Source organism: Pholcus phalangioides, unplaced genomic scaffold (genome assembly GCF_987345545.1).
Source record: "Pholcus phalangioides strain wild (caught in Gottingen) unplaced genomic scaffold, Ppha-v1.0 ptg000032l_1, whole genome shotgun sequence".
In the NCBI taxonomy this organism is placed as follows: domain Eukaryota; kingdom Metazoa; phylum Arthropoda; class Arachnida; order Araneae; family Pholcidae; genus Pholcus; species Pholcus phalangioides.
The window spans coordinates 861,575-876,328 of record NW_028301622.1 but is presented as its reverse complement, the minus strand read 5'-3'; the positions used below and the strand labels follow the sequence as shown (position 1 = coordinate 876,328).

Sequence of the window (14,754 nt, the reverse complement as noted above, 5' to 3'; positions counted from 1 at the left end):
CTCGCAAACCCAGGAGAACAAGCGGCAGTGTCTCGGTCCATCGATGATCGTTGTGGCATCGAAGCGACTGCTTCAATGATCGGTGGAACCGCTCCACTAGTCCATTGCTGGCAGGATGGTATGGGGTCGTGCGAATTTGTTTAACGCCCAATAATTTCGACAAGCAAGAGAAGAGGGAGGACTGGAACTGGCGTCCTTGGTCGGTAGTGATAGTGGATGGGGTCCCAAATCGAGCAATCCATTGCCCAACAAAAGTTCGAGCGACTGTTTCAGCTGAGATGTCTTCTATTGGAATCGCCTCGGGCCATCTGGTGAAACGGTCCACACAGGTGAGTAAATAAGTGAATCCGTTAGATGGAGGCAACGGACCTACCAAGTCCAGATGAATGTGGTCGAACCTGCTCGAAGGCATTGGGAATTGCTGGATCGGGCTCCTAGTGTGTCTAGTGATTTTTGATCGCTGGCAGTCCATGCAGGCACGCGTCCATGAAACGACATCTTTGCATATAGACGGCCATATGTATTTCTCACAGAGGAGCTTTTTCGTGGCCCGAATCCCAGGGTGGGACAAGCCGTGCAATGTCTTAAATAGAACAGTTCGGTAGTTCTCGGGAACGAACGGTCGTATTTTTTGTCCGGTACAATCACATACCAATTCCACACCAGGAGAGAGTTCTAGTTTTTGAAGTTGAAGGGAACACGTTGGATCACTGAGCAACTTTTGAAGTTCTTTGTCGCTCTGTTGTGCAGCAGCGATGGCAGTAAAGTCAATGGTCTGGGCATTGATGCTCTGTATGCGTGATAATGTATCCGCGACCACATTGTTAGAGCCGGATACATGTCGAATGTCGGTGCTAAACTGAGCAATGTAGGATAAATGTCTGAGTTGCCTAGGGGAGGCAGAGTCTGAAATTTTTGTGAACGCAAATGTGAGAGGACGGTGATCGGTAAAAATAATAAAATTCTGGCCCTCGAGACTATGGCGGAAGTATTTGATAGCAGCGTAAATTGAGAGGAGCTCCCTATCATAAGTGCTGTACTTGCGCTCCGCGGGACATAGCTTTCTTGAGAAGAATGCTAAAGGTTTAGGACCATCCTTTTCGTGAGTGTGAAGAACTGCTCCGATGGCAATGTCGGAGGCATCGACCATTACAGAGAGTTGTTGCCCAGGGGCCTGGAATGCAAGAGTCGCCGCTTGGGATAAGTCGGCTTTGCATTTCTCAAAGTTAGCGAGGGACTCTGGGGTCCATGGAATAAGGCGTTTATCGTTTTTCTTTGAATCCTTCAGGAATTCATTCAGAGGAGCTTGTGTAGTCGCAGAATTCGGAAGGAAACGTCGATAAAAATTTATCATTGCTAAAAAACGTCTGAGTTCAGCGATGGTTTTTGGGGTCGGAAAGTCTGTGATGTTTTTTACTTTCTCTGGCAGTGGTTTCACACCTTGTGGGGTAACGAGGCAACCTAAAAACTTGACTGCACTCTTACCAAGAACACACTTGGCTGGATTCAATTTAAGGCCATGTTGTTTCAAACGGTCAAAGACCTGATGGAGATGGTGTGTATGTTCTTCAGCATTGGTGGAAGCGATGAAAATATCATCGAAGTATGGAACACAGAAGTCCAACCCTGTTAAAACTTGGTGGATGTATCTTTGGAAAGTCTGACCAGAATTGCGGAGGCCAAACGGCATAGTGACGAACTCAAACAATCCAAAAGGAGTTGTAACAGCTGTTTTTGGGATATCATCTGGGTGCACTGGAATTTGGTGGTATGCCCGTGTGAGGTCCAAGGTTGAGAAGATGGTTTTTCCGTGGAATAGTTGAGTGCAGTCCTGGATGTGAGGGACTGGGTAGCGGTCTGGTACCGTGATAGCATTCAATCGACGGAAATCTCCACATGGTCTCCATTCGCCATTGGACTTTCGAACCATATGAAGGGGACTAGCCCAAGGGCTTCTAGAGGGTCTAATGATACCTTGTGCCATCATGAATTCAAACTCTTGTCGTGCTACTGACATTAATTCGGCAGATAAGCGTCTCGGCTTAGAAAATACTGGGGGCCCTTTTGTTTCAATATGGTGGAATACTGTGGTATTCTCCGCCTTGTCAGATAAAAGAGAGGGGCTTGTGATTTCTGGATATTTCAGAAGTATTTGGTTGAAGTCGGAAGCTTCAAAAAGAATAGTGACGCTGGAGCTAGATGAGCTGACGTCAGCGGTTTTACCATAGGAAGAGATATTGGTCTCTTTATCGATGAGGCAACTGTTTTTGGCATCGACAAGCAAATTAAAATGCTTGAGGAAATCAATGCCTATGATAGGATGTTCGACATCGGCAACTACAAATGACCAGGTAAATGCACGACGTAAATTTAGGTTGAGAGTAAGCAGTTTAGTGCCATATGTAGAGATTTTGGTGCCATTTGCAGCACGAAGGACTAGACCATCATCAGTTTTTTCCTGTGGGCGGTGGATTTTTGGGAGTACCGAAATGTCGGCGCCCGTATCGATGAGAAAGTTTACTCTATTCTTACGGTCGGCCAAGATGATTCGGCTGATACGGCAATCGCGGTCATGGCCGCCTAGCGATCGCCCGCTTAGTTTCCCGAGTATGCACAAGGGGATGCACACTTTTTAGCCTTTTCGCCGAAATTAGTGTGGTAGAAACACAAGTTATTTGCGGCGGGTTTGTATTGGCGATTGCGGGAACGACTGCGCGGCCGCCGATACGAGAAACGTCTATGTGAGCGGGACGCATGGACAGTAGCTGAAAGTTCGCTCACCTGCCTGGTCAGCTGCTCAATTTGCTTTTCTAAGTGCGTCGTGGGGGATTCCACTCTAGCGGCATCTACGTGGGGTGAAAAGGTAAGATCATTGATCTTGTCGGCAACGGCGGCGAGTTGGGTTAGGTCTTCGTTTAAGGCAGCCAGAATGCTTTGCGTGTTTTTTGGGAGTCGGGACAACCATAGCGACTTCAGAAGTGGCTCACCAACGGAACCCCCGGCAAGCGATCGCATCCGAGTGAGAAGTTGTGATGGACGCTGGTCGCCAAGCTCGAGGCCTTGAAGGAGGGTTCGTATTTTGGAAGCCTCGCTTTCTGAATGCAGTTCTATGAGACGCTTCTTTAAGGCCTCGTACTTGCCACCTTCAGGAGGGTTGATAATGATGTCGCTTGCCGAATTGAGGACATCGGATTCCATAGCCGATACCACGTGATGAAATTTTGTGGCATCTACGGTGATTTTGGCCAAGGAGAATTGGGCCTCTATCTGCATAAACCATAATGTGGGATTTGTCTTCCAAAATGGGGGAAGCTTAATGGCAATGCGGTTGATTTGCGGCTCGGAATTGTCATCCATGACGTTTTTTATGCGTTGCGAAGAATGAAATAATTTAGATGCGAACAATTAAAAATGCGGTAAATACCGGGAAAAATAACATAGGTATATACATGGGTTGAGAGGGAAATTCGCTCAGCGTGACATATCGACATGCACCGATTCTATTTTCAAGCATCGTGGTAGAAATTAAAAATAATTTCACGGATACATTAAATATACAGAATATGCCACATTACCTGTTGTATATCGCTCGCATCTCGTGCAGATGTTCGGATGTTGATGGATCACTCCACGAGGTTGTTTTTTTTTTTTGGGATCAGAAGGTTCATATCACGTTTTGGTCACCATTTTATGGTTTCGTCGGAGTCAGAAAAGAACTCAAGTTAGCCTTTTTTTTATATATCTACTATAACCTTTTTTTTTAATTTAACATAATATCAGAACAATTACATATTTTTAGTAAAGCGACGGAAGCGTGTCCTATCAGTACAGCGTGGTCTAGCCAAAAGTGTCAACTCCTCGTGTTGCCAGATTCATCTCTTCTCTTGTCTCTTCCTGGCACTACTGAATCTACTATTTGTTGTTTCTAGGCCGCACTAGATATACACCACAATATATTTACCATAACAATTTTATTTACGAGACCTATAACCATTTTGCTCCTTATATGAATATCGTTCAACACTTCGGCCAGTGATTCGAATAGGGCATACAGAGCGTGGTTTCGAAAATGCGCACACTTTGATTCGTGGCGTAAATTTTTACGACATCAATTTTGACCAATTAAGGTGAAAGGGCAAGTCTAAAATCCGGACAAAATAACGCCCTGAACGAAACTTTCTTCCTACGGGGAGTCTCTTCTGATCCCAAGGACAATGCACTAAATGTTATACAAAAAGGAAAACGCTTAATTATACACACACATCATTAAAAAAATACAAATCAAATTTGACCATTAGACGGGAAATTAATTCCGCGTTCCAATGATAGGTCACATGACATACTTCGACGCATAATTAATGATACAGAAAGAATTTCGTCATATGACAGAGAAAATTAAAAAAATTAATTAACACATGATTTTAAATTCAAGATGACACATAGAATACACTTTCTTGAAATATCTAAATATTTTCCAATCAGAATTATTATTCAAATTCAACGTTAACAAATATCAACGGCACGTGTGTAAGTTTCCATTTCAAAAAAAAGAAATTATTAATGAATTACTTAATTAATGATTCCACAAAATAGATCAGCATGTATGTCTCATCCTCCAGAAAATTTCTGAAGACGTTGCAAAAAGTTTCAAACACGAAAAGCGGTAATTTTGTGTGTTTCCCTCTGCAAAAATAAACAAACAAACAAACAAAAAAAAATATTCTCTCCGCGTCACCTTCGAGATCGGAAACGAAAGTTCGAAAAATGGCCATCTCCTGCATTAGTATCCTGGAACAAATTTAAATTTTTACACTCTTAATTTTTCCAACGAAGATGCCTCAAAATCGGTTGACTGTTGACACCAAGGAGCAAAAATTTCAGGGGATTAATTTAGAAAAATCGGTCAAAGTCCACGACATCGTGTGGAAAATCAACAATTTCGAAAACACATACCGTGTGTACAAAAAATAGGTGTGCAAGCTACTCGTTTTCCCAACTGAAAAAAAAACAACAAACTAATTTTCTTACAACACAAAACACATGACACATATCTACTATTTGACACAAAAAATATGACACATAAACACGATATGAATAACTCTCGATTTCAAAAACACTGTCATATGTCAAAAGAGGGGGAAAAGTGTGGCATGACTTTTCCACCTTGACATAGACTTGGACACGGTCATTATTGCTGGGGGGCAAGATGATGTCTATACATATATACATTAGATCAGTCGACTCCACCTTTGATGCTGGGGGGGGGGGGGAAGGTGCCCCCCAGCGTCTTTTTTTTTTCATGGTGTAGTTTGTCTCATCATCATTATGCATATACAATAGTGGGCTGAATAGGAGAAAATATTCCCTGGAAAAAGTTATGACCGGTGTGTTTGTTAACTCATGACACATCCAATTAATCCAGTGTTTCTTAAACTGTTGGTGTCCGTGGTCCCCCTGACTTCGTCAATGTTTATTTGCGGCTGCCTAGAATAGCCTAACGCAAGTGTTCTCAAACTTTTTCCACCCGAGGCGTCCTTTCCCCCCTATTCAATGCTTATCCGCGAGCTCCGCCGGCTCCCTAGAGCTTTTTAACAAAAAATATTTTTCGAAAAACCTTTGTCAGAGTCACCGCTCCGTGGCGGCTCTGATCAAAAGATTGGAGGGCGCCGCGGGGCACAGTTTGAGAATCCCTGGCCTAATGTAAAAAAGAACCACTTCAAAGAATTCAATGAGCACGCATCAATACACCAACGTGTTGCGACGCCCCTCAAAAAATGGTTGGCGATGAGCCACGGCGAACACTTTGAGAATCCGTTGAATATTTCCGAAATAAAATAATATAAATACACTATATACTCATCGCTGTTTAGAACAGAATTCCAGGTGTTATTTGTTTTTTTTTTATATTTCTTACAACACATTGGTGGTCTACGCAGGGCCGTCTTACGAGCATCAAAGAGATTTTTCTGAGGCCCCCCCCCCCCCCACCTGTTTAGAAATGCCTGTCTAAAGTGCGCGCGAAATTTTGTGAGTCTAGTCTTTAAATATTATCTAGTGTTTTTCAATTAGCACTCATCCGTGGGCTTACGATGCTTACTAATATGGACTTTGCCGTCGTGTGGTTTGCCAGCACTAACGCGAAAGCCCGGTCAAACAACGAGGGGAAAAAACCAAGAACTCTCTAGTCCAGAGGTTCTCAAACTGTGCACCGCACACTTTGTCGGGGGCACCGTGGAGCAACCCGAAGGTTTTTCAAAGAGATTCCTTGTTAAACTGCTCCGGGGAGTTGCGGATAAGCGTTGATTAGGGTAAGGGGTGTCGTGGATGGAAAAGGTTTGAGAACCCCCGCTCTAGTCTGTGCCTTTCATCGCTCGATATATTTTCATTCTTCTTTGATTTGTTATAAAACTCACCCCATAAATTTATTTCACTAGAAATAACTATACATATACTGTGCACCAATCCCCTGCTTAAGTTTTTCAACTTCGATCAGACCTCACCATTCAAACGGTTTCTCCAAAGGAAGCCGGTAGACCACCAAACATAAAAATTATTTCAATCGATTCACGCATCTGCCACTTTCACTTCGATTCGGAAGATGAGCAGTGGCATTTGAAACACGCCTCGGACATATACCACAATTTCCGGCACACACCAGTTCGTTTGAAAAAAACAGTGGTTCCCAAACGTTTTTGGATTCATGGTACCCTCTGCTTGTAAGTCTGCAATCCAGTAGTATGTGATAGCCACTGTGCGATCGTGTGAGCATTATGATGGGCTTATTTCGCGATGACCCCAGTTTGAACCGTAAATGCGGCAGAGTGCGGGTTTGACTGTGGAGTGAGTGTTTTTTTCGTTTTTCCAATATCGAGGTACGAATGGTAACCGATCTCTGGTTTGATAAGTTTCCCCGCACATAGCAGACAGGCTTTCACCGTGGTATTTGCATTACACGAAACTTCAGTCATCTGCCGGCTTTACTTCTAATATGGAAGACAGATGGTAAAACTTCTCGAACACAAAACCACGCATAACTATGGCATCATGGATACGTTACGGTCACGCATAATATGAGAAAGAACTTTCCGTCATGCACCAATTTGTTAGAAATTCTATAAAAGAAAAGAGAAATGTCTTGGAAGTGTACATGTACGATTGAGTAGTAGTAGTGTACATGTGATATGCGCTTACCCATAAGAGTTTAACATGATGAAAGCGATTAAATGGAAGCATGAAGATTTTACTTTCATATCTTGGATTAATTTTATTGAGTGAGTGAGAGAGAGAGAGAGAGAGAGAGAAAGAAAGAATGTACAGAGTGTTTCAAAAAGAATCATCCGATTTAAAAAAATCATTACTATTCAGCTTTTAATCCATTGTGATCGAATAATGTATAGGTAGAAAGGGGGAAATCTCGAGTTTCACGAAGTTGCCGACAGGTTGCGCTAACGCTCTTTCTTCGGCCACCACTTCAGTGTTTCTCCAGATGGCGACTGCCCAACAGAAATCTCTTTGTTTATTGGCATGAGTGTTTTCGTGTGGTTTTTTTCCACACATTTTTACACGCTTTGACCAACGCCCTCAAAATTCCCAGATGCATCCAAGTTGCCCCAAGCAGGGCAGATGTTATTTTAACCATTTCCCAGTAACATTAAAAAGACCGTCGGAAAGACAGCTCTGAAAAGAGAAGAACGCAATATAGATTTTGGGAATACCATTGTTTGTTCAGCAACAGCAGTTGCCGTGTACTGAAGTGGGGAGGGGGTTACCTATTCCATTCAGAAATAAAAAAATAGGATACAAACAATGCAGATTCCTTTGGTAAAAAAAAAAACAAAAAACATTCCCAAAATATTAAAATAAAAAACTTCTGAGGTTATAGGAACCCCCCCCCCCCCTGCTCCAGGCGAAATAATAAAACTGATCAGAAGGTTGGCACAACTTATTAAAGGCGAGGGGGAACACAGATTGTTATTTTCTTTTCTGCTCCAACTCATATGTCTGTGCTAGACATATATGTCAAAATGTCGAGACGTTTCAAGTCCAATACTATTGTATAGCTGTTTCATCAACCTACTCCCCCTCCTCTTTCCACCTGGTCTGAAATTCTGAAGGAGAAAAATATTAACCAATTTACGGTAACATTAAATAAGTTCAATTATGCATTACACCTATCGTTTCGGTTTGATAAATCTCTCTATATCAGCCACTTTTACCGGTAATTATGCGTAATTCCCGATTGAAGTTGGTAAGCAGTTTTTTTTTAATGAAGTATGATAAATATGGAAGAAATCATGCGACAATATACGGGGTGATTATAAAAAAACTATCCCGACATATGGGCCCCTAACTATCATACCATTCACAGAAACTGAATGAAATTTTGGCATAAGGTATTTTGATGTATGCGCTCAAGAATGATATGGAAAACAACAGTGTCACTCTAACAGTTACGGTTACAGTGAGAAAATATCAAATGGCAACACCAAGTTTTTTGTATTGGAATGTGATCTCCATTGTGAAAAACCCTAAATAGCGTTCGAACGGCAACTGTAGCATGAAAATCACCGGCGGTAGATAGGCTAAAAGTGAGGACAACCAATAAGGACAGAGAAGCAGCATAAAATAAAGCATTTTATTGTGTTTCACAAATTTTCCACATGACCTTGTGGAGGACTAATCAGGCTTGGATCTCAGCCGAAGAAACGGTGTGACGAATGAAACGAACATTAATGCTCTGGTGCACGGCAAAGTTCTTTTTACTTTTTCCTTGCCTAGCTCCGGGGATTTTCGTGCTACAGGTGCCATTCCAACGCTATTTAGTGTTTTTCAGTATGGAGATCACATTCCAATACAAAAAACTTGGTGTTGCCATTTGATATTTTCGAAATTTTCTCACTGTCACCGTAACTGTTAGAGTGACACTGTTGTTTTCCATATCATTCTTGAGCGCATACATCAAAATACCTTATGCCAAAATTTCATTCAGTTTCTGTGAATGGTATGATAGTTAGGGGCCCATATGTCGGGATAGTTTTTTTATAATCACCCCGTATATGAAGGTTTGTTTTTTTTTCGTTTCGGTCTACTGGTCGTTTCGTTTTCGTAGTCTAGTGGTCTAGGGCGTTCACGCGGAAAGTGAAAGGACGTGGGTTCGATTCCCCGCAGGTGCAGTTGAATTTTCCCTCTTTCCAAAATATGTCTTCGCAACAGCCAGTTGTTAAAAAAAAAACCCCTTCGTATGGTCGAGGAGAGTGACGTCATCCTTGCATTGGACAATATATATCACTTAAATTCATCCATTTATCAGTTTCACCCGTACGTGATGGGTGCCCTGCACATATTTTGCCATAAAAACTAAATTACCGTTTCTTAAGTAGGGATTACACTATAAAAGTTTGATAAAAGATCTTTTACAAAACTTGAAAAAAAGCAACTAATAAGTCTATTGATTATATTCGCTCGAATGTAATCGATATGTTTATTAGTTGCATTTTTCACGTTTTATCAAAGAGCTTTTACAAAATTTTTATAGTGTAATGCCTGAACCCCCTGCTTTATTGGGCTTAAAATTTGGAAAAAGGTTTTGGATTTGCCACTCTCTGCTATAAATACAAATGCAAGGCCACAACAGGCGAAATGCCCAACAAGGTGGCTGAGAAAAAAAATGCCCATGACAAATATAGATGTCACATATTTTTAAAGTACAGCAACCCCCAATTAAAAATGCAATTACAAAAACTAGAAACCATATATAACTGATAAAATGTTATACAATGCCCATTAAATATATTTATGGTTGTCTAACTAAACCCATTTGGCCTCCCCCTCCTCACACTTTCTCTCTAGAGTCGCTATTATAGTCATTACTTTGGTCACTGCCATAGTTGCACACTCTCTAACCTAGCTCCTTGCTCTGTAGATCACTTGTTTGGTCATTCACATGCTTGCCCATGCTCAAGTCACTCTTTTGCTTGCTCATGTGCTTGCAAACTCTTTAGATCACTCTTTTATTTCATACTAGCTATAATACCCGGCGCAGCCAGGGTTTTCTTTAAAGATTGAAGATATATCTATAATACTATCCATGTACATGTGTAAGGAACACCCTCCCCTTATTTTTGGGACCCTAGTTTTTGGCAATAAGGGTTCCTTGTACATGTTAAAATACGTAAATTAAAATAAGTGTTTTATGAGAACAAAAAACGTATAAATTATCATCAGCATTGTAATGTTGGCTTTCTTCCATTTATCAACATTTCTAAAGCAACATCACTGATCGAATCATCCATCATCCTAGACTGAAATTTGAGCAAAATTTCCAGTAAATTTATATAATTTATTGACGATTTATCATATTTACCAATACGAGAGCTGGGGAAGCTGGCTTACCTTTGATTATGATGTTTCATAATCAAAGGTAAATGGGAAAAACAAAATTGATTAAACTTACAAAACTGGTTGGTAACTATGCATAATAGCGAGTGATTATGCATGATAACCAGATTTATTAAATTTCTGTAACATATATAGAGCAGTTCTACTTTAATTGGGAAAAAATTATTGTGTTTTTTTTTTTTTTTTTGGTGGAAAGTGGTGCCATCTGTTGTGGAAATTACAAAAAATGTAATCAAGGGTGTGCACGCAGGCGTCCTGCTTTCCCAGTTTTCGAATCTGGTAACCCTACCTATAGGGTATCAGACTACGAAAATTGGAAATGAGGACACGTGCCTAGGGTTATCAGATGTCCTTTTTGATGTCATTTCAAGCGTCCTCCTACGTTTTTGAAAATTTAACCGTTTGTTCCTTTTCCGGTTTCTGGAATTGTTTTCTTCCCCCGGGGAATTTTTTTTTCACTTTGAAACATCTCTCTTCAGAAGAATATTGACAACTCGATGAGGACAAATAACACAATTTACAAAACAAAGACATACGTTTCGGCACTCATAGGTGTCGTTATGAAGGTGAAAAAACAAACACGTTGTCTCCCAACGAGTTTTTTGCCGTTATATCGGAAAACCCTCCCATACAGTTTTGTATAATTAAAGTCGTAATAATCCCTGCGCATGCGCGACAAATTGAGAAAAGTAGCTTTTTCAGAGACTATCCTCTTATGACCCACACCTGCAGTGCTTGCTAAGCGATTCTGAGCTGCACAAAACCTGTTCTGAAGGAGGGGCTACGCAAAATCGACCAGTAGCCTGCACTGTTCTAGCAGCACCTCTAAACTGGTTTTTCTGCGGGTTGAAGCAGTGTAGTGCTGCGGGTGTAGGTCCGGCTTTTCAAAAGAACTGAACGAACACATAAATTTTCACATTCGGGGCCATTCAAGTATTACGCAAGTAGATTTTCAGCCATTTTTGACCCCCCCCCCCCGTAAGCAAAATTTCGTCAGCAGCTTAGAATATTTCATATCTTCAAGACGTAAGCAACCTTCAAACCCCCTCCCCCCCTTGTCATCAAAAGTCAGCAAATCCGACACCCGCACCCTCGATGCTGACGTAATAACTGAATGACCCCTTCTTTACAACGCCCCTGATACAAGTTTGCGATGCCCCAGAGAACCGCGGCAAGAACTTTGAGAACCACTGGCCTGCGGACGTAACCGATAAAGAATATTTTACATTTAAAAACATTAGACATAACAATGCTTTCCTGAAAGTGGGTGACATCACCCTCTGGGGGCTATTAGAATAGGCGTATCGCCGCCCATGCCCGGTGCCAGCCAGATTCACACTAGCACCCGTAAATGACTATCAAACTATGTAATACTATGTTACGGTATTAAAAAAAGACAATGACAATAAATTCAGGCAATAGCACCCACCGCGAAAAATTAAAAGCGTGGTCCTCGGGTACCACCGCTCTACAATCATGGGCCAGCAAGGGTGGGGCTCCAGAGCAGAGAACGATTCTTTTTTTTCCTTTACCCTTTAAACCATATAGGCTCTACCTATGACCCGCTGGCCAAATGTGGCCCGCGACCTGAAACCTAATTTTGTTAAAATAAAATCAGCGGCACATTTACTGGTCACTTAAGTGAGCTGCGGCACATTTAAAGAGTACTTCAGCGGCCCGTGCAGCATCACTCAAGTGAACCACGGCACATTGACAGATCACTCAAGTGAACCACGGCACATTGACAGATCACTCAAGTGAACCACGGCACATTGACAGATCACTCAAGTGACCGGGGGCATATTTACAGTTCATTCGAGCGACTCGCGACACATTTTCAAATTAATGAAGTAGTCCGCACTCTCAAAAAGGTTGGGCACTTAGAGGGAGGCTATATCTTTCCACACGGCACCACCATGGAAAGGCTGTCCCACCGCTACCCAGAGCCACAACTAAGGGGTCATTCAAGTATTACGTCAGCATCAATGGGGGAGAGGGGTTCCAATTTGCTGACTTTTGATGACAAGGGGGGGGGGTTTGGAAGATGCTTACGTCATCAACCACCCCCTTTATGAAGATATGAAATATTCTTAATGGCATCTTATTCGGTGCACCAAAAACAGAAAAACCTTTCGATAGTTATTGGGCACCTGAACTAACATTCGCCCTATTGATAAGTCACCTACAGAGCCACTTTAATGATCTATAAATGTTTCACGAATCCTTTATGTGCCACGGATCGTTTAAGTGTTCCGTAACTGTGTCGCGGGTTACTTAGGTGATCTTTGAATGTGAGTGATCTTTGAGCATACTTCAGTGAACTGAAAATGTGCCACAGGCCACTTTTTAAGGCTCTGGAATTGTGCCATGGGTAATTTAAGCGATTTGTGAATGTGCCGCTTAGTTCATTTTTACAAAAATTAGGTTTGACGGGGGGGGGGGGCAAGCCACATCAGATAACCTTCAGGACCACATCTGGTCTGTGGGTCAAGGGTTTACCATATATGGTTTAAAGGGTGGGTCGCAATGAATTTTTTAAAGATAAATTTTGAGTTCTTAACCTTCGAATATCATTGAAATTAACAGAAATTGATTATAATAACATATAAAGGTATTTTCTTTCGAAATTTAAGAAAAAAAAAAATATATTTTTTGCCTTAAAAAAAATAAAAATTTCATCTGGGGGGGAGGCGCACGATCCCCCTATAACCCCCCTCCCCCGCGTACGTTTCTGATCCCACCAATATGCGTTAGGAGGTAGTGATGACGAAGTTTTGCTGACGGGGGGGGGGGTCAAAAATGGCGAAAACTTTGCTTACGTAATACTTGAACGGCCCCTAAACACTTTTCTCGGCCGGGCAAGCATGCTTCCCCCCCCCCCCCCCCATGTAGTTTTAAATGCGTCATTAAAGAATTCGGCGCTCCTGGTCCAGGGCCCCCGAACCAGCGTGAACTATTGGCTTGGGGGTCGAAACCCTAAGCCTGCTAGTTCCCTGTATTAAAAAGCATCTCAAGCTATTGCTTTATTAAGAACTCAAAATGTTACTCAATGTAACTTGATAGAATTTTTATTCCGTTTTGCGACTCCCTAAAATTTAGCGGGCCCTGTGTAGATGCACCTTTCGTTTTGCACCTGCTCAAGTCCGGCCCTGATGACAACAGACCCACTAGGCAAAGACATGCTCTGCACCCCCCCAATCAGAATTAATGAACTGGCCCTCACTCTCACAAAAAGGTTGGGCACTTAGAAGTCACTATAGAGCAGTGTTTCTCAACCGCCGGGCCCTGACATCATTCATACCGGGCCGCGAGTGATCAGCGGTTTTATTTCTCCTCATTTGATTTTCCGTTGGTCTTGTGTTTGACAGGGCCTTCCACTCACTGTCGCTGTCTGTGGCGATATTTCTTAACGGGGAGGTCGGCTCCCCCCTCGAAGTTGAGAACCAGAGAAAGAAACTTCAGCCGACCACCACTCGGCGCGAGTTAGGTTCGAACCAGTACCTCCTAGAGTGGTCTCTCCTCTATCTCTAGGAGGTGCTGTTCGAACCCGGGACTTTGCGATGCGAGTCCGTCACTATGTCCATTCGACCACCACAGCGGCAGGCCGATGCCTGGAGCAGGACCGGAATTGGGGAGGTGGTTGCCAGAAGTGAGGGGGGGGGGAGGAATCTTGAAAGCAGGGCCGTCATTTCAGCTTTTCCCGCGGGGGGGGGGCAAAGAACATGTACTCAAGGTATGCATATATATATTTGTATATATACCATCTAGGTTTTGTTCAATCAATTCAAAAATCAACGATCACAACTGTGATCGATCCCGAGATCAAATTGATCGTAATCAACATTTTAATCTTAACATCACAAACTCTAAATCCCTATTACCAACTTTATCCGAGGTCAGAAATCCAATGAGTTCGGTTGTAGGGTCCCTCGCATAGGCCCCACAAGGGTAGCTGACAGGGCTCATAAATTCACTATGTACGGCCCGTCAAGGATAAATAAGTTCGGTTGTAGGGGGGCCCCACAAGAACAGGGCCGATAAATTCACAGTGTAGGGGCTGACAGAGCTCACAAATTCACTATACAGAGGCCGCAAAAGATCGATAAGTTTGGTTGTAGGATCCGACAAGGGTAGAGCTGACACAGGGCCCGTCAAAGATCAATAAGTTCCGCTGTAGGGACCCGCAAGGGTAGAGCTGGCAGAGCTCATAAATTCACCAGGCAGGGGCCCGTCAAAGATCAATATGTTCGGCTGTAGGGCAAAACACATGGGTCCCATAATTGTTGGGCTAAACAAAATTACTGTAGAGGCCCATCAAAGATCAATAAGTTTGGCTGTAGGGCCCCACAAGGGTTA

The 14,754-nt window shown here is 42.5% G+C and overlaps 2 protein-coding genes across 2 annotated transcripts in view; both read right to left on the bottom strand.

Annotated features, from left to right (window-relative positions):
- Window positions 1-14,754, bottom strand: part of Syt14 (Synaptotagmin 14) — a 121,803-nt gene that overhangs the window by 106,547 nt on the left and 502 nt on the right. The gene's annotated exons all lie outside the window — the stretch shown is intronic.
- Window positions 2,580-3,940, bottom strand: LOC149066187 (uncharacterized). The gene has a single exon (XM_089253219.1). It carries the CDS (start codon window positions 3,355-3,357, stop codon window positions 2,596-2,598), a length of 762 nt encoding a protein of 253 aa, XP_089109345.1. The 5' UTR covers window positions 3,358-3,940; the 3' UTR covers window positions 2,580-2,595.